Source organism: Salarias fasciatus, chromosome 3, assembly GCF_902148845.1.
Source record: "Salarias fasciatus chromosome 3, fSalaFa1.1, whole genome shotgun sequence".
In the NCBI taxonomy this organism is placed as follows: domain Eukaryota; kingdom Metazoa; phylum Chordata; class Actinopteri; order Blenniiformes; family Blenniidae; genus Salarias; species Salarias fasciatus.
Genome location: NC_043747.1, coordinates 17,184,209 through 17,205,364, shown reverse-complemented (window position 1 = coordinate 17,205,364; position 21,156 = coordinate 17,184,209). Strand labels below are relative to the sequence as shown.

General features: G+C 44.0%; 1 protein-coding gene across 1 annotated transcript; it reads left to right on the top strand.

The window, feature by feature from the left end:
• The first annotated feature begins 715 nt into the window (after window positions 1-715).
• On the top strand, window positions 716-17,900 carry LOC115386110 (urea transporter 1). The gene is made up of 8 exons (XM_030088327.1): window positions 716-844; window positions 2,825-3,014; window positions 3,119-3,247; window positions 4,996-5,185; window positions 9,143-9,290; window positions 16,704-16,838; window positions 17,580-17,629; window positions 17,696-17,900. Exons 1-8 carry the CDS (start codon window positions 718-720, stop codon window positions 17,876-17,878), a joined length of 1,152 nt encoding a protein of 383 aa, XP_029944187.1. The 5' UTR covers window positions 716-717; the 3' UTR covers window positions 17,879-17,900.
• The last annotated feature ends 3,256 nt before the right edge of the window (window positions 17,901-21,156 follow it).

The following is a 21,156-nucleotide window of genomic DNA, read 5'->3' as shown; positions in this document are numbered from 1 at the left end:
GGAGCGGAGGGAGGCGGATGTATTTATCGGAGCGGGCCAAAGATGGATGGAGTGTGAAAAAAAAGAGAGAGAAAGGATTCCTAAATGGTGCAGCGATTCCCACAAACCCTGCCCCACCTGTTCAGATGTGCACGTACAAGCACACACACACACACACACACACACACACACACACACACACACACACACACACACACATAGCTGCCAGCTAGTCTAGCACAGATAGCTGGATTTTTTACATACGTACCAGTGTTTGCAAAAAAGCTTAAGATAACCCAACACCCATTAATGGCCTGACAAATGAAGGAAAGACAAACACGCGGCAATAAACGGTGGATGAGTAGCTCAAATGGACAAACATGAGGTGTGAGGAGTCGCGGCGGCGGACCCGAGCAGAGACGCCGGGGCGGCAGGGCGATTGTGAAACGTGAAAACAGAGAGAGGGACGGAGCAGCCGATGCTGTTGGACTTTGGTCCATTCCGACTTCGCAGGGCAAATGCTGAGTGAATGCATTACCCACCGGGTTTATAAGTCACCCCCTTTAAACATCAGCGGAGAGCAGAGGAGGGGGGGGTGGAGGACGGAGAGCAGAGGGCTCGAGCCGGAGGGGAGAGGAGAGAGAAGCACCAGAAGAACCAACAGGAGAGTGACCAGAACAAGAAAAAGAGGAAATACAAAGAGGAGCGGCAGAGATTTGCACCAGCACCGCTGCAGGGATGTGGATAGAAACCAAAAGTGAGGCGGAACAGGCCGGCAGGAGACAGGCCAGCGTCTCTCGGCGGGTTTTGAACTCTGTGCTGCTGTGCACTGGAGACATGGAGCACTTGGACAAGTACATGGAGGGTAGGAGATTACAGACGCCTGAACTTTAAATTCAGAAAGTCTGAGTCCTCTTCACTTTCTGCTTTCAGAGTTCGTGTTTTAAGGTGAAGTGAACTGCTCCTCCAAGAGTTTTGACATCTTTAAACATTAGTGTGGTTTCATAATAAATTGAAATGATTGATTAGTGGCTTTTTGAAAACTGAGGTCACTTCTTCATTGAGTAATGCAGCAAGAAGGCATCCAACAGACTTTAAAATATTATCTTTAACAAACAACCAATGTAATCAAGGACAGCTTTCAGCACGAAGAGACTGTGACCACCACAGAGTGTCAGTCTCAATGCGGAGCAGCTTCCCTGCAGTCAGTGTTGTGTTTGGTAGAACAGAAACTCGCCTTTGTACAAGAAAACCCCAAGAAGTTGGGATCACAGGAAAGAATTACTAAAGCAGGACACACACTGATGAACAACAAACTCCTCCTCACAGAGAAATCAACAAGCAGCACACTCAGAAAACTGCTCATATATACCTCAGCCACCAGGTGAAGACGATCACACACTCAGGCACAGGTGAAAAACATCAGGGAGCAGCAATCAGACAGGAGGAGAGCAGGTCAGGAAGCCTGAAACAAGAGGCGGCATTAGAATATCCTGAAGAACTTCAATGAAACGTGAACCACGACACAGAGATGTTGTTTATATCCACTAGAAGTCTGTGGCTGTCAGCGATGCACTTTGATTAGAACAGCTATGCTTCAAACTAACTTCAAATGCTCATGCAAGTGTACAATGTGTTCACAAGTATTTTGTTTTCTTACACCTGCTTTTGTGTAAATGTTAGCCACAACTCACAGGAAAAACCAAAGACAAGAAGCAAAAAGTCAACCAAGAGAAATAAAAACCTTCATCTTCCTCCATCTCCTTATTTTTTTCTTTATTGGCCTAAATTATGTATATATAGCAAATAAAATGTGACTGTGCAGGAGAGGAAAGAAGCCTACAGGGCTGAAATTCTACCCATCATTAAACATTACAGTAATGACAAAAAACAGAAAAGGATGAAGGAACAAGGAGAAAGAGTCACCTGAACAAAACACATCAACGCAGAATCAGAGGGATGCGATTTGGACATTTAGATGGGAGATAAATTGCACTAAAAGCAGACAAAAACAGCAACAAAAAAATGTTGATCAACCATAGTAGGCATGGGATGATATTAAAGTTATGTGTCACTGTCACTTCTATGTTGGAACGGTGACATTTTGGCTCTTTTGCACAAACTAAACGCTCCAAATGAATCTGATGAAGAACTGAAACATGCAAACTGAGGTTTTTCAGTGATCGCATTTCTGAAAATGCTTCGTCTCATTTATCTGATTGCTTTACTTATGAGACTTTTATGGCTCTGTGAATAGACTCAGCCACAAACCTGAGGAGAGAAAATAAACACGGCGGGAGGGGGGAGAGTCAACCAGGCTCAGAGGGCTCAAACAAGAGGCTGGGCAAGAAAGATGAGGGCCGAGAGGGATGGAAACACACACACACACACACACACACACACACACACACACACACACACACACACACACACACACACAATATGTAAAAAAGCAGGCTAGGATTGTCTCATTGCCCACTTATGACAGCCTGCTAATAAAGCTAATGGAGGGAAATGATTTATTTGGTTAGTACAATACAAATTCTGTGGACATTTAATCAATGAATCCTTATGGACGAAGGCTTCAAGCAGATTTCAGGCCTTGAAATATTATCTCGAGTCTTTCAAAGTCCCCATATTTCTAAAACTGAATATACAAGCATCACAAATTATGCACCAGTTTTGGAATACATTGGCAATATTCATGTTAAACACTAAATAAATCACAGATGGTCTGTATAATAAGGACGTCCCTGCTGGTTTCAGTTCAAAACCAGTCGTTTCAGTGAAGACGTTCGAGTTGTTGACGTCTTTCTGCGTGGTCCTGTGTTTTCCTCGTCTCCAGACAAGGCGTTTGTGCTGCAGCTGGCCGTGTGGGGCCTGAGAGGGGTGACCAGAGTGATCCTGGCCAACAACCCGCTGTGTGGCGTGCTCATTATGGCCGCTCTGCTCTGGGCCTCCCCCTGGCAGGGCCTGCTGGGAGCGCTGGGCGTGCTGGCCTCCACGCTCACAGCTGTTATCACGGGACAGGACAGGTGCGTGATGGGGAACGACAGACTGGACCCTCCATCTCAGATAAGATACTGTCTTAAATGTTCATAACTGTAAACGTGGGTCCTCTGGTTTCGTTCGAGCACAGCGGCGAGGTGACGAAAGGTCTGCACGGTTTTAACGGCATGCTGGTGTCTCTGCTGATGGGCGTGTTCAGCTCCAGCGGGGACTGGTACTGGTGGCTGCTGCTGCCTGTCTGCCTGGCCTCGGCCACATGGTGAGACACACACACTCACACACACACGTGCTCATCAGCGCTGGCAGGCCTCCAACAACGCCTCCTCGTTAAAAACGCACGCCGTGCTGCGAGCAGCAAACCGGCTGCAGCTTCATATTGTTTCATCAGTGTTTTCCTCACGTGTGGAATTTGCAACGTGTTGCTAAATATAAACGTTGTTGCTAACGTCCTGTCTGTTCACAGCGTAGTACTATTCACAGGTTTGTCCGTAGGGAGTTGTACGCACGCTGGCCACAACATTAAACTGTTACTCACAGAATCAGGTGACGTGCGCAGGTTTTTCTAAATGCATGTAAAGATGTGGGAGGCCACTGGCCGTGGAGACAGACGCTTCACAAAGTGGTGAAGGCTGCATGTGGTGGTCTTCATCCTCTGGTTGTGAAAAGGATTCATCAGTTCTCGTTCTAGCACCTTGCCTCCAGGAGTGTCGTGATTATTCATATAAACGTCAGACTGTACACATCTGTCACAGCCATTGTGCGATTTAATACCTTTAATAACGGCCCCTGCAGGAGCATCGCATATTACTGAGAATACAGAGGAAAAAGGGTTTAAGCTCACACTCGAGATCCTTCAGATATAGTGACAATGACCACGGCTTTACATTCGTACAGAGGGAAGTAACAGACATACGTTTACTGCTGAATCCTTGGAGGATTCCCGACAGCGGCCTAAACTGAACTTGAGAATTTTTAAATATCGGTAAACCATTAATGTTACACTGTAACTGGATCTGGAACAATCAGTGCACGTCTGTGAGTTACAGAACATATTCTGTATTCCAAAACAGTGGAATAATGATCCACCTGCAGGGGTGTGTTTTATGCAATGTTGTAGCATCTTTGGGCAGCGAAGGATGGTGAACCTTCAGAGGGCAGACAAAGCAATCAGTGAAATCCCAAAATGTGTGGCCCAGCCTCTCAAACGACCAGCTCAGTCCCCTGGTTCATCATCAGCATAATTCCTCTCATCATCATCACTAATGAATCCACCGTCTCCACTGTCTGTGTCCAAATTGGTGAATCAGCATTCAAATTAAAATTTCCAACATTAGCACATTATGTGACGTAATATTACTTATTGCACCTTCAAAGAGATAAAAATCCATCAATAGCGAAGAAATAATGGAAAATATAGTTTTAATGAAGATAATTTTCGACACACTTAATAACGTTGACTGCAATATTTTCCATGCAAATTGAGTTAATGCTTGGATCATTCCTTCCCTAATACACAAATGGCACGCCCTTTTTTGATTTTATGTTGGATAATTTAATCATTAATTAGGTTTTACACTCTGATAATAGTGAACAGTGTGAAAAAGCAGAGAATTCATACAAATGCAGTTATTCACACAGGACCATGTACAAACGAACTCTATGAGTTGTAGCTCTTTACAAAAAAAAATTAATAGAATGAAAACAAAATTGGCTACGGTAAAAAAAAAAAAAAAAAAAAATCTTTTGTGCCGTAATAAACGGAACACACTTCCAAGGCACATGCTCACCTTTGGGGTCTCAAAGCACTTTACGCTTTCAGACACTCGTCCACGCACCAGTGAAGCTGGAGCTGCCACATGCAGCACTTGAGCCACAGCTTCCTCCTGCAGCAGTAAATTAGCAGCTTTGGAAGGTTTCCTTCAGTAATAAACACATTTCAGGAGATAACATGCTCCATGCTCATACCCTTCATCCTGTTCCCCCCCCCCCCCCCCCCCCCCCCCCAAGCGTGTTCCTGTTCAGCGGCCTGGCCTCGCTCTTCGACCGATGGGACTTGCCCGTCGCCGTGTTTCCCTTCAACATCACCATCCTCCTCTACCTCCTCTGCACCGGGCCCAACAACCCTTACTTCCCCCACCATCCCGCCGTGCCGCCGGGGATGCTGGAGGCTAACGGCACGTCGCTGATCGCCATCCAGGTGAGAGATCAGACTCTCCAGCCGCACCGACAGTTTGACGACGCCCCGAGTCCAAGCCAGCTTTCTCACAGAGTTATGATCTTAGCCCGGATGTGACACCAGGTTTAATATTCGGCGGCTGAAATACGCCGGCAGAGGCCGTAAAATGTCTCTTCTGTGATTTGCTGGTCCAGCGGTCATTTTGTGCTCCCTGCACCGTAACACATCCTGTTTTCCTCCTAAAGAACCACAGAATGTGACATTTTCTTTCCTGCTATAAATAGCAGACGCATTGAGGAAGCAGAAGTTGCACACTTTCAACTCAATCCAAAAGTCATGTGAGGTCAAGTCAAGATCATCATGGCCTGAAAGGACGTCCAAAAAAAACCTTTTTTAACAGAAACTGGATTAAACATTCATTGAAACAACAGACAAGATGAGAGCAGGTGCAGCTCATTAGAGGTGTCAAAGGGAAGCATTAGGATGTGGCAGGGTGCATGATGGGGGAAACATCATAAAAACCACGAGAAACGAAGCTGAACGGAGGCCGGGGTTTACTCTCAGCGGGGTGGGAATGCAGCAGGGTGGTCTCAGGAGGGAACGGGTAACTGATAGGTGCGCCGCGCGCATAAGATCAGCCGGCCGTGACTCACCGGTTACTTAGCAACAGTCTCTGGTGGAGCTGCTGTTTGGAAATTGTAATCAGGCACCAACTATTACAGTTTTCTGTGATTTGAATCGTACCGTGCAGAATGCGTACGTGTGCATAAATGCAGGTATTTGTTGAGTGCAGAGGAGGCAGGGGATGTGGCAGTTTGCTAAAACCACAGAGATGAAACTAAGAAATGACGACAATAAAAAAAACCTCGAAGCATGAATTTTGCTGTTTATCACCCGGCTGACTGCCGGTACGAGGTGTTTCACGATGCGTACCGAGTCTGAGAATAAATACTTTCCTGCAGTGCATTTAAATGACTTGTGCTTACCTCGAGCTGCCGCTCAGGATGTGAGAATACCGGCTCCCTCCAGCCGCTTGCAAGCGGCGTTTGATCTCCGTGAACCAGCTGGCATTTCAGCGCTCAGAGAGCGGCGGAATATAAATGACCGTACCTTTGTTTGGACGCAGACTAAACGGATTATGTGATTAAATTCAGTGTAAAGTACATAACGATGACTTGCTAGCATGGGCTTCTTCATTATACAGTTTGATGATGTTTGTGAGCAACAAACACTCTCAGGGACGCACATAAATCTCTGTATATATACATGGATAATAATGCTGCATATAGAGTAGGATAGCAGACACAATGCAACACTGAGACAAAAAGCAACGGCTGCAAGAGACGTTTTTAGGATATTTGCACCAGAAGGTATCGTCAGAAATGTTCAGACTGTTGCAATTTTCTGCAGTAAATATCTAGTTTTATGAAAATACAGTCATTTTGCTGAATGTAGCGACTGAACTAAAATGTATGATACATCCCTGCTTCATAGGAAAATAAATGACAATTTTAAAATGAGAAATTTGAGCCATGCGGTGATTTTGCAGGATGTTTCAAAGCTGAAAAAAAGTTCCCTAATCAATATGTTACTGATATCCTAGAATATAAATATGCATTATGCAGGTGGATACTCTGCACACTGTATACTTCTTCAGCTTATATACTTCTGTATTTTTTATTTAAATTGCAGTGCATAGATTGGGAAGACCAAATTATATAATTATAAGAAAATAAGTATTCTCATAATTGTGCAATTCTTTGAATTTGTTCAAACTAAGTGTTTAATCTGTGACATTGTCAATAAACTGACGAGTTGCCTGATGAAGGAATAATTAAGTAGATTCAGTATTTCAGCTCAGCAAAGAGCATTTTTGCTGTTTTTGCAGCATTTTGTCGCCGTGCAGCTTTGTGCACAGTGAGTTGGAGCGCTCACAGCTACAGGTGGAGGTTATAAATGGCGAAGCAGTCAGCTGGGATCCGGTCCAGCGCTCCACACACTCTGAGGAGAATAAAGCCGTTCAGACGGTGACGGATTGTTCTCTGGCTGCCCACCAACAAAGGACAGACACAGTTAGCGACGAGCGATTGATCAGCCGAGTGAAAGTGAAATATGCGGCCTTCAGATCATGGCATTCATTCAGAAAAAAGTTGTCCAAGAAAATTGTTTTGCATGTTCTCCCTGTGTGTGGAAGGGACATCCATGTTCACAAATCTCTCCTGACAATCCAAAAACATGCATTTAATGGTAAAATATTGACTCATATATGGCTCCCATGCATGATCACACCGTCCTTGATAGTTTATTCCAGTGAAATCTTTTAACAAACGGCCGCTGACGGCAGTCTTGACCTCAGGCGATCTCTCATGGTGAAAGTATCCGACTGCGACGGCTGAACAAACCTGCTACATTTACTCAGCACGGTGCTCTGTGTGCAGCTGCAAACCGTCTGTGATGTTATCTTAAGCAGCTTCGCCGCTCCGGCTGATGCCTCGCAGCCCCCGTTTGCTGCCCCGGTTATTGAGTCAAGGTTTACATTAACAAGCGTCAAACCCCCCCGGCGCCATGTTTTCCTTCACGCCTGATAATTGTTTTCCACAAGTTTTGACTGAATCATTTCACACGTTTTTGTTTTTGTTTTTTTAAATAATCCTCTTAGTATTCCTCACATTCCCGTCCAGGTATCTCTCACTCGCCGGTATAAATTCGGTCCTTTATTGTCATAAATTCGAAAACTTCTAAATCCTTCGTTTCATCTCTGATCCTCGTCTCACAGCCTCAGTCGGTCTCTTTGCTCTTTGAATCTCCCTCCTTTTCCATCGCTGGTCTACCTTCCCTTCCTCTCTTGACATATTTCCTTAAACATATTTTTATCTTTTTCCTTTTCGTCCTTCTTTCCCTCTCCTTCCTCTTCTTTCCTCTTCCTCCTCGCTCCTCTCCAGAGACGGCAGCGGTGACGTCGGGCCTATTTATATTTAATGTCTGCAGCTCCAGTCGCTCAGCTCTCGCTGCACTTCCACGACAGAGTATTAAACCCCCGTGCAAACATGCGCACGTTCGCGCACGGAAAGTCTTCTGTGACGGCGGTTTAATTAAAAGACCATTTATGACTTGTAAATATCAGCGACAGGCAGGTGCGCCCGTCGAATCACCATGGAAACTCTTCACTTCTCACTAATGGTCGGCGTGCGGGTTGTGTGTGTGAGTGTGTGAGTGTGTTTTTACTGCTAGAGTAGGCCGAATGTGTTTACACACTCTCTGTGTGACAGCCTGGTATTGTCTTCCTCATGGGGACGAAACGTGAGTTTTTAGTTGAAGATGCTTTTAGGGGAAAACGTTTTAAAGATTTAATGCTCGACGGTGGATTTTAGCAACTAATTTTCCCAAAAGGCCGCAGGAAAAATTAGAACTGCAATCGAGGTGGGAGACAAAAATAGATCTGAATTTTGGTCAACAACAATGATCTCTTTCCTTTTTGTCCTGAGCTGATCTGAATCAGAGTTTGTTTGGAAGTCATGATTACATTTTTTCTACATTTCAATTTCAACAAATAAGTAAATAAAAACTACTTTTTTTCCATTAACCATGTTTTTTCCACTGTAAAACACACATTTTCTGATGTAGCAACTGCTGGACACAACCAGTAATGTAATAATGACCAATATGAAGCCAATAATCATCATTTGATTCAGGATGTCAGGTTTAGAATAAGCTGAAGTCTCGGTTCAGATCAAGGGACGATTAAGGTCATGGTTCTTAAAGTTCCTGTTGAGTTTAAACTCTGCAAGAAGTGAATATAAGTCGATAGTGTCATGTGTATGAGTGTGTGTGTGCTGTGTATGATAAGAATGGGCGGTTGGTTTTATTTCACGGAATTCTTCTTTTTGCATTTTGCTGCATTTTTTGGAGTTTTGGTTTGTCCAGATGAATCTCTCTGTCTAAAACCCGTGTCCTGACCTCCCCTCCGTCCCCTCCCAGGTGATCCGCGGCATCCCGCTGGGCGTCGGCCAGATCTTTGCCTGTGGAGCGCTGGGGCCGTCCCTCCTCATCCTGGGGTCCGTTCTGCTCTACTCCCCGCTGTTGGCCGTTCACGCCCTGCTGGGGTCGGCCATCGGGACGCTGGCCGGTAGGAGGGAAAAGCCTCTTCTTGTGCAGCGTTACGCAGATGTTCACGCGCAGCCGGCGGCTGCTCCTTTGAGGATCAAGCCGTCAGCGCTTCACTGAATCGCTCAGTCTATGAAAACAACAGAGTAACAACATCCTGAGTGGGTATGGAGGACATTTAATACAAAAACTCCACACAAAGGAAAGTCGAGGGCTTTTGAGTCACTAGATTTCAGAATTGACTTGTGTTTTATTTCTTATTAGCTGTGATCTTGTTTTTATGGCTGAGATTTTAACAGAAATGTGAGAGAAAAACATCCCTGACCTTAAACCATCTATATATTGCGTCTGAGAAGCTTGATCTGATTTTCCTAAAAGACTTTGGTGAAGCCAAAGATAACACAGTTTTTAATTTCTTAGAGAAGCAGTAGATCCTGCAGACCGAGCTCAAAAGTTAATCTGCAGAGCATTTTAAGAAGTGTGGAGTCATGTCAGGTTTATGAACCCCCTGACACACACACACACACACACACACACACACACACACACACGATAACGGAGCGGCGGCAGCTTGTGTCGCTCAGCTACATTAAACCCAAAGCAGTTACCTTTGACGCAGCCGCTGCTGGCACGTGGACGGATACACACACACACACACACACACACACACACACACACGCCCGTGGCCTTTAGGCATTCAGGGAAAACCAGCATGAGAAGTGATGGAACTGTGACTGCGTGTGCCACTATAACTTTAACTGGGAGTCTGACAGTGTGTGTGTGTGTGTGTGTGTGTGTGTGTGTGTGTGTGTGTGTGTGTGTGTGTGTGTGTGCGTGCAGCTATGAGTCATTCTCCAACAGCTATGTGGGAGTGAGCTTGTACACCCACACACACACAGACACACACACAGACCTGTAGATGGAATGCTAACTGTGATAGGTACACGTGTGTGCGTGTGCCACGTACTGCAGCGAAGCGGCAGAGTGACGAGGAAAAATAAAGAAAGAGATGCGAGGCTAATGAGATTGTGGAGGCACCAGCCGAGAGGAAGCAGCCTGCCGGAGCAGCAGAGGCTTAAATACAGGCAATCAGATCCCGCTGTCTCCACAGCGCTTCGATCATCACTGCCTGTCTCTCTCTCTCTCTCTCTCTCTCTCTCTCTCTCTCTCTCTCTCTCTCTCTCTCTTTTTTTTTCCTCCTGTGAGTTTTTCAATTCGGCAATGCATACATTTCCATCACACACTTATAAATCAGGTCACCACCTGTTCTCCCTTAAAATCCAAACTGGAGCTGCAGGAAACTCTTCTCTCTGCAAAAGCATAATAAAGGTCACCAGACTGATAGATAGTTACTGTTATTTATGTTGCTTTACTGCGGGAAAACAAAGTACCTGGAAAAACCCGACAACAAGCACCACTCCACTGTCTAAAACACATGAGAATTTAAGGAAATTCTACTTTTGTAATCATGGAATATCTGCTTTATTGCAGTTTCTTGCTCATTACTGTGAGTATTAAGATCTCAGGAACTATTTCTTGTACAAATGTTATTAAATTGGCTTATCTGCTGCTTTTAGAAGCTGTTTTTTTTTTCTTTTTCCTTTGTTTTTTTTCTCCACAGCTGCATCTTGAGAGTTCAGTGAACTGGTTTCCGTGAATTAAATGTAATGTACTCCCACACATAAAATCAAGCTGCAGCTCACTAAAGAGAGTTAAAGTAGCGATTAAATGCTCCGAGGTCAGATTTCAAACCTAATCCTGGTTGATCCATTAAAACAGAAGCATCAAATGTCAAGAAACGAAGAAGAAAATGTCAGAAATGAAGAAAGGGAAAAAGAATGAAACACTCTTTTGAAGAAAAATCGCACATAAATCGAGTGTAAGGAAGAAGGAATTAAAGCCGCGAGCGGCGTCAAAAGGCCCTCGCCCGCCGCTTGCCTTACCCGCCCTGCTTTATTCTTTCATTGATGTTTGTCAAATTTGGCACATTTCCATGGCAACAAGTAAAATTGATTTGATGGGAAATTTTTCACTTTGGCCCATTAGGATAACATGGGGAACTTAAGCCATCGCCACGGCAACACCGTTGATATTACAATATGGTTACCATTTGCTTTTTTGATCGGGACGACATGACGGAATTATCACCCAAATTCCATTCATTTCTGATAAACTAATAATTGTACTCCCCATACAGATTTTATTTTGATTCTGTAGGGGGCGCTGTAATGCCGATTGTGAAAATTTCACTGTCAATGTATCCAGGAAGGAAGGACTAATCAGTGTTTAAAATTTGGTGTGGATTGGAGTCATTATGTGGAAATGGCAGCCATTTATCACACTGAAAAAATGGCAAAATTTGACATCAATTTTGCGGCGTTGCCACGCAGAAACCGTTATCTGAAGATTTGTGAATTGGATAACTTTTAATTGTCTACTCGTGTAGATGGTGTCCACCAAATTTCAGCTCATTTGGAGAAGCGCGCGATCAAAACGAACATTTTGTACGACGTCCTGGAAAACGCTGACTTGGCATTTTTGAAAATTCAATCCCAGCTCGCTGCTTTCCTGCTGTTTTGAGGTCGGGGTCATAATAATATTTTTTGTTTGTCCCGACAACGTGCCTGTGTATACCGAATCTTGTGGCTGTACGACAAAGTTTATTGCGGACCCCCTCCCATTGACGCAATGCATTTTGGGTTTTGCAGGTGGCGCTGTAGAGGCAATTTTTAAATCCCAATATTGAAATTCATATTAAAAAAAATTTTTCGCCGGAACTGAATTTTGTGCAAAATTTGGTGAGTTTTCGAGCATGTTCAGGGGGTCAAATTCCAGTTTAAAGAGCAGAAGAAGAAGAAGAAAGAAAGAAAGAATAATATTTTTTGCAAAAACAATATGCGATTTTTTTTCTGCCATTAATTCGCCCACATGTTATATATTTTCGGAAAGGTCTCGACAAGCCCGACGCATCTGTCAGGTGTTTGAGAGTGTGAATGTCTGTGGTCGAGCGCTACGCGCTCGACAAGTCATGTTTGTGTGTGAGAGTGTGTGTGCGTTTTTTGTATTTGTACAGGTGTGTATGAGTGCATGTCGGGGTGTGTGTGTCTGGACATGTTGGCCTATGTCTGAGGTCGAGCGCTGCGCGCTCGACTTGTCACTTTTGTACGTTTGAGTGTGTGAAAGGCCTGTTGTCGAGCGCTGCGCGCTCGAAAATTCGTGTGTGTGTGTGCGTTTTTGTGTTTGTACACACGTATGTGTGAGTGCGTGTCGGTGTGTGTGTGTCTGGACATGTTGAATGATGTCTGAGGTCGAGCGCTGCGCGCTCGACTTGTCATCGTTGTGTGTTTTGAGAGTGTGAAAGGCCTGAGGTCGAGCGCTGCGCGCTCGACTAGTCGTTGTCTGTGTTGCAGAAACAATAGGCCCTTCGCCCTTGGCAGGCCAGGGGCTCGGGCCTAATGATAGAAAAAGTCGCAACAAAGACGCTTATGATATGCTTGGAAATGTAGCGCGCCTTAAAAGATCAAGAGACGTTAGGTTTTTGCTTGTGAGCTGGCGTCTGCCAGGATTTATATCTTTTCTTTCTCACTTCAGAGGGGTTGTGCCCTCGGCTCCGTCTTTCTTTCTTTCTTTCTGTCTTGCCGCTCGATAATGAGCAGCTTTTGTCTTTCAAGTTCTCCATCTGTCTCATTTATTTCTTGTGTCATTTTCTCGGCGGTGCCTCTTCGTGATCAGCATTCATTGTTTAAAGCTCTGACAAAAAAAAAAAAATGGAGTGTGAAGAAATTCAGTACTTTCAGTTAAAGAAGGGGATGTGAATTAGAAGAAGGGACGGAGGGAGAAGCATGCAGCCTGTGCCCAGGACGGAGGCCATATTTAGATCTGTCATTCAAGGTATAAAGAAAATTCCCGGAGGGGTTTCCGGGAGAGGAGATCAGGGGCTGTATCTGGGCCAGAGCGTCTGTGTTCATGTTGACAGAGAATCACTGAGAAACGCTTCATATAGAGATCAGACCTGAGCCCAACCCTTCAAGTAGCCTTGTGTTTTCCATACGAAACCACACATCAAACGATATTTCCCTTCAAGGTAATCACTTCTGCAATCTCTTGCTTGAGGAAAAAAAATTCTCTTTCAGAAGAGTTTGGGTTTTTCTTCAAGGCCATTCTTTCTGTGTGCAGCGTCTCCGTTTGGAGCCAAACGTAGTGGTTATAAAAACAATTTGTACCCACTTCTGCCATTTCCTTGAGTCGCTTCTAAACAAAATTGCAGACAAATCTTTCTCTGGGTGTTTCAGAAGAAAATAGAGTATCAGTATGGAGTTTGGATGAATGACTCTAAGCTACCGACTATTATTCCTAGAAAGTTTGGAACAGTGTGCTAACTTTAATCGCAATTGCAATAAAGCTCACAAAAAGAGGAGTGGGGCCATTTGGTAACCTGTTGTTTAAACAAAGCAATAAAAACTTTTACTGCGTCATGATTTCCAGGATTATTGAGCAGCAAGATGTGTTTAGAGTGTCAAAGGAGGAATGCTTTACACTGGCGAACAGGAACAGAAACAAACATTTTTTTTTTTTTTTTTTGCAAGGTTTAAATGAGCTTTTTTCTGTGAAATATGTTTCCAAATCTGACAAGCTGCTGGGAATGCTTTATTTCCCAACGATTTTGACAATTGACGCCAGTGACTCTCGAGTTAATTTCATCTCATTTTCGGTTTTTAAGGCTCCTGCTTCTGTTGTTCTTGAGATTTAGTGAATTTGCCAGAGAGGCAAAGTGTGGGTCCATTAAAAAGAAATAAAGATATGAACACCCTGCTTTACAGAAGCTGTTTGGTGGAGACATGATAGAGCAAATGGAGATTAACGACACAAAGTAGTAAAACCCTGCCTGGACGGTCTGTTGTACACACTGCCAGTATTAACAAATGAGACCACATGTAGAGCAATCAATTCAACCGCATCCAGTTTCTCCCTCAAGAAGGACACAGTGATGGATTCATCAGCTCAGTACAGGTTGAAATGCACAAAAAAAAAAAGAAAAAAAAAAGAACCCTCTGGAAACTCTGAAAGCATTATGTCCAGCTGATTTCAGTCATTTGTTACACACCATTACAGCGTCCTTCTTCCAGTCCGCAGCAGGAAAATAGAGACGGTGGAAATATTAGGTTTGATATGGTAAGAAGACTCTGACTCATTCTTTTTTACCTCGACATCTCACACACACACACACACACACACACACACACACACACACACACACACACACACACACACACACACACACACACACACACAGTAAAATATTTTAGTGTCCTCCCAGGCCTCCTTCCCGCTCTGCCATTAGCCTTTAATGGCGCTCTCTTGTGGGGAGGGAAGGAGTGGAGAAACGGGGGGTGGGGGGTCTGCAATAAAGGAAATGGGAAAGGAAAGGAGGGAAGGACAGAGTGAGACAGCAGGACAGACTGATGGGGAGTGTAATGTGGGATCAGGGCAGGGGGACTTCTTAAAGACTGGCTGCAGGGTGAAGAGGATGGAGGAGGAAGGATGCAGCACAGGGGCGTGGCCCGAAGCTTCTGGCCGCTGCCCTGACCTAAAGCCTGCTAACAGGGAAATCAATCACGGCGCCGCCTGAGGGGCCTTTTCTGCAGCAGCGCAGCTGCAGCGACGCTCCGTCACTCCCCTTTAATCTCACGTTTGCAGTGCACTGAGCTTTTTGTCCTCCTTTGTTGTTGTTTTTCATTTTAAATGACCAAAACCTGCCAAATGCTTTCCAGCCCCAGTCTCCGACCAGATTCGGCGTAATGCACGTGTGTGTAAATAATAAATGGCAACAGCAAATGGAAATCTGGAAGCTGCTGTGCAGACAGCGTTCGCTCATTTTTAATGATGTTATTTTTACTGTGGATGGTAAAAACACGCTTCTGACTTCATGTTTTCCTCCAACGTAAATACTGCATCCACCACTGAACGATCAGTAAATATTAAGTAAAAAAAACGTCCATTTACAGCTGAACAGTGATCCAACAGCAGAGTTCTGGCTCCACAGTACTGTCTTTATATGCTGTTGTGCAGATCCTAACAGGGAGTTTTGACCTTTTATGGCATTCTCTTTCATCAGATTTCTAATTTAAAACCTCAAACTAGTCGATAAACTTCAATGCCGACTGATTTTAACGCTGCGTTGCGTCACCCATGGATAATACGGTCATCCGACATGGTGGCAGAGCTTTAAACTACAAATTAAGGAATGAATATTGCATTTGGCACGGTTACTGCACATGTCACAGACTGAACCATTAAATAACATCTGTACTGATTTCACGGGCTTGCGCCAATGCTACATATTTGAGTGAAGTCATTTATTGAAAAATGATCATTGTATAAGTTTCCATCACACCATGCTCTTCATTCATCACATGTATCAGCAGAGAGTGATGATTTTCTCTCAATTCTTATTTTTTATGTATGGAAATGAAGGGAGAATAACTGGTGAATGAATATCGATCCGTCTTCTCAGACGCTCTGTCTGGTTTAATGTTGCGTGGAGCGGGCTACAGGTGAATTGCAGTCTGGGCAAAGTTCTCGCTAAAAAGAAGAGAGAACTGATGATGATTTTATAACATCCAAAAGTCAAACTCTGCCACGCGAAGCGAGGAAATTGTTTTTAAGAAACAAACGGAACGGAGGTCAGAATATAACAAGCTGAAACCAGTTCTTGTCACGATCTCCGCTGAGCCTCATCTTCTCCTGCTCTCGGTCGCAGCTCCCTTTGTAGCCCTCTGAACTGAGGCTCTTGTTATTCTCCGTCTCGTGTGTGTTTGGAGACTTGCTGCAGCTGCTGCCTGAGGCACAAGCAGAAAATGTCAGGACTTCTGGCCTCGTCGAGGTTTTCGGGGTTTTGTGCTCCCGCCCTGTTGAGTTTGAGTTTAAGATCAGCACGGAAAGACTGAATGACTCAAAGAGCTCATTAGATTCCATTTTTCATGTCTAAAACTCGCAGCCGTTGCTGTGCAGAGCGTTCAGGTCTGATCTCTCACTTCCACTCGCTCATTTCTGCAAGACGGCAGTTTGCTTCGTGGTGTTTCTTGGCAGGTTCTTTGGCAGCGCGTCTCTTTGGCCTGGCCTTACTCGTCACTGCATGACTGCAAACTGAACACAGATGGCCAACTGCAACCTGCACACGCTCAGAAAAGCGAGGCACAAAGCGGGCGTGTAGCGCGTTTTCATCAGAGACGCACAAAATCCTGTCAATCTGAGATGAAACATGCAGAAGAACAGCAGCAGGAAGAGCAGGAATTCCTTTTTAGGTTAAAGGAAAAACAAATTCACTGAATCAGAGGAAACCCTGCAGAGCAAGTGTGTGTCTACCTCCACCACGTGGACAGAGGGAGTACTGCAGCATTAACAATCCGTGTGTGTGTCTGTGTGTGTGTCACAGGTCTGTCCATGGCTGTGCGTCACGAGGCTCTGTACTCAGGGCTGTCTGGGTTTAACGGCGCTCTGGGCTGCATGGCTGTTGGAGGACTCTTCTTCACCTTCAGCTGGAGGACTCACCTCCTCGCCATCGCTTGCGGTGACAAACACACACAACACACACACAAGCATATTCATGCATTAAAGCTCTCTGTTGCACCAGGTGAACCTTGATTTTTTGTCCTATTTTGAAAGACCAGAATCTTTGTTGTCAAAGGAAATCATTGCAGAAAACCCCTCAGAGTCCCCAGGCTGTGATAACTGCATTCAGACACTAGGGGGCAACAACACACCTTGACATGCTTCTTCGGGGGTTCCAGTGCAGTGGCTCTCTGGGGCGGAGGCAGTCTGGAGGTTTCCAAATGAACCACATGAACCTGTGCAGTGATTCAGCAGTGGAAATAACACAACTCCTGCCTTTAGGATGACGTAGCCTCATTTCTGTGGCTCGAGCAATGATCCAACCTGAACATCCTGAGACAACAGGTCTAATATTGTGACTCAAGACTTGGCCAAATCCAAATTGTTGTCCTTGGACTGTTCAAAGAACCACCTGCTGGTTTTGAAGTCCTCCAGTGAGTTTATGTAATCTTCCCTTCAGTCCTTTTAGTCATCAAGCTGCTGCTTCCTCCATTAAGGCCTGTCGGTGAATCACTGCCCCGTTCTTCAGATGCTGCTGCGTCACCAAGAAACGCTTTCTAAATCAGGAGGCGTACGTTCAATAACAGCTGATATTTCTCACCCCTCCTTTGTTGTCTGTCCTGATTTATCATCCTCAAACATCCAAATCTACCTGTCTCATTCCTCGATCATTTTTTCTTCTCCCCTCTCTGCCCTGCAGCCTTCCTGTCTGCATACAGCGACATAGCTCTGAGCAACATGATGGGAACTGTAAGTCCATGCAGACGGCTCTTTCCTGAAACATATCACATATTTTAACTCCTAAAACTCTCCCAGATCGGCCTCCCGGTATGCAGTCTGCCGGTGACCCTGGTGATCACGCTGATGCTGCTGCTGAACGGCAGCCTGGCGGCGTACCGCATCCCCACCGGTCAGGTGATGGCCCCCGAACGCAACCTGCGCTCCCGCAGCCAGTGGGAGGCCGGGAACACCGAGGAGAGGGAGAGCACGGACGTGTAGCAACGGGGGAACGCCTGGGAAAGTACTGTATCAGCACTTTGGGCCAAACACCTGCACGTTTTCTGAATTAACTTTTTTCTTGCATTTTCAGCTATAAAAATCATCAGTAGTAGTAAATAAACTACACACAAAAGATGCAATAACGCAAAGAAAGAGAGACACAAGACATTTTAAGGGAAAAAAAAAATCTGTTTTAATAAGCATGAAAATTAAGTCAGTTCAATAAAATCGTTGTTCGTAAAATGACAGTTTCACTGTTGTCGTCAATAAAAACACAGACTGATTTCTACAGTAACGATTCGCCGCTCCGGCTTTACCCTGCATAGACGGACGGACATCAGCACAGCACTGGGACTCTGGGAACACGGACTGTACACGGAGCTCAACACCGAGAGACAAAGTGACGCGTTTCACACCAGGAAGGAGCAGTCAGATTCAAGATTTTTTTTCTTTTCTTTTTTTTTTCTCCATCAAACTGCTTTCTGAAGGACCTTCATTCACAACGCATGCACTGGAAGTTCATCAGATTGTGTTGGACATGAACTCATCTGCCAAGAAAAACGACCTTAAAAGATTTATTAACACAGTAATTTTTTATCATTATTATTATTATTTTTTTAAATGCATTGTATGTGGAGTTTGCTCTTCTGGTCCTTTTCAGAGTTTCTTATGGTCATTGGAAATACTACAGTCCCACTATTATTATTAAAGCATGCATGACGCTCGTTCACTCTCAGCACCATTCAGACTTTATCCAGCTCACTTTTTATGCTTTAGATAAGAATTTGAGTTTGGAAGGGAAAAAAAAAACATCTCTTATTCCCAGTCAGTGCCCTTAATTATTGCTTTGCTTTATAAATAATAAGAAAAAAACTTTTAACAGTTCATCGAGTGGATAAGATACACTGATTTACACAATTTCATTGGGAAAAGTATCTAATTTAGAGAAATTCTTCAGATATAAATGCTGAATTATGCCTGATTACAGTCCGTTTTATAGATGTGCAGACTTTTTTATTTACGTATAAATGTCATGTCTTTTAAAGACTGATTCTAAAATAATTAAACGTTTAAAAAAAAGAAGCATATTTTGAAGTTTCACTGAGTGAAATCAGCTCACAGACACAGCTTTAATCCGGCTAAAACTGCCCTCCGCTGGACGCTCTTCTTTCATGAAAAACACCAACAACATGTCTTTTTTTCCCACAGTGCTTCATGTTGCCTGTGTGTGTTCTTCATCAATCACCAATCTGCTCCAAAACACACACACACACATGCCTAAATCACCACATCTGTGTTTAAGATTGGTAGAAAATAAAAGAAAAACATCCTACTTTTTCCCATACAGGTGAAGTGACACTCCTCAGCAATAAACAATGACTTCTTCTATTTTTTTTTATTATTTTTTTTAAGATAACTCTTTACATGCATTTCTGTTTTTGGTGCTTTACTTTTTCTTTTTTTCTTTCTTTCTTTTTTTTTTTACTTCTGTCATCGTGAAGAACCTCACAGACAATGACGATGGGTTTGGTAACAAGAACAAATATCCAAAAGTGCCTCTTAGTCTGTGATTGATCGAGCAAAATTATATAAAAAAAAATAATAATAAAAATAAAATGAAAAGTAGAAATTGAAGTTAACTGCACAAACAGTAGTTGTGTCTTTTTAAGCTGCGTTAAAAAAAAAAGAACATTCATAGTTCTACTTTCAGTTGAAGATTTTGATTGTGAGTTTCTGTTGTGCTTTCAGTTTAGTGTGTGTGTGTGTGTGTGTGTGTGTGTGTGGGTGTGGGTGTGGGTCACTGTTTGAAATGAAGGCAGAATGACACAGCGGTCATCGTTTGTGTATTTGGCACACGCTCGCATATACATACAAAGTACACACACACACACACACACATACACACACACCTGGTACCGGTGTGTATCGGTATACACACACAGGTATTGCTTACAGTATCTGAACACTGTGTGTAAATGTTTGAAAGAGGGAGAGGTATCTGTCCAACTGAACTGAGTGTAAACTTCACTGAAGTGTGTGTGTGTGTGTGTGTGTGTGTGTGTGTGTGTGTGTGTGTGTGTGTGTGTGTGTGTACCGTAGTTCTGGCACGCATGCATTTGCATTGTCTACGTCTTTACACCTGGAGGTGCGCAGTAACACCCTCGTTGGAGTTGCATGCCACTGACACAGTGTTCTCCCGTGTTTCACGTGTCTCTACCGTGTCCACAGCCACACCACGTCGAGTTCTTCATGCATGTAAACATTCATCTAAGCTAAAAGCGTAAACAGGTAAACAGCGGCGCCCTGCGGCGGCTCGCCCGACGGGACGGCTGCTGCAGCACAACCACCGGACCGAGAGAAAAGTCAGCGTTTATGAACGGAGCAGAGGGAGCAGAGCACAGGACTGAACTGCATTTTCAGCCCATCAGGCAAAGCGGTCATCAGTCCAAACAATCAGTGATAAAGTTGAATTTTAAGTCACTGTTGGAAGTTTCTGATTCGTGACTTCCTACAGTGACTGATTTCTTACCAGAGCCTCTTGATTGGGAACTGAACACAAAGAAAGAATTTCCTTTTTGACCTTGTTGGATTTTCTTTTAAAATAACACGCCATGTCGACCAACTTTATACAACGTCCATGTTAAAAATACAGTTTTTAAACTGAAAAAGCTCAATTATGTGATTAATCATGATTAAAAAATTCATCTTTAGTCATCCCTACATTAACGAATCATGATTAAAGTGATTAACTCTGACAGCCCTAAATAAACATTAAATTAAGCTTACAGACTTCACCTGTCATTGCATTTTTCCTTTTTAGAGACCTAAATCGAAGATATTATTCCTCTTTAATTCACTTCAGCAGACACTGGAAACTGCTAAAAATGAATAAACAAAGGAAGGTGCATAAATGAACATTTTATATTTGAATTTCTTTCTGCTGATAACAGTCAGGAATCTAAACTGTTCGGATTGGTGAACGAACAAAAGCAAGCTGTAAGCGAATTCGGAGGTTTGTAATTCGTTCTCAACAACAGTGATTATTGCGTGGATCTGGCACTCTGCTCCACCTGCTCCGCTGCCGCCTTCCTTTCACGTCTGAAGAAAACAGATAATCCTTCTGGAATCCTGCGCAGATTAGCAGCGATCTGCTAAACTCACAGCTTTTTCCAGATTTTATAAATCCCTCAAAGGTGTCTGTGTGGAACTCCTTCACTGCCACACAGACCCGATCTCTTGCAATCATTTATACGCTGTATTACAGACTGTGTATCGAA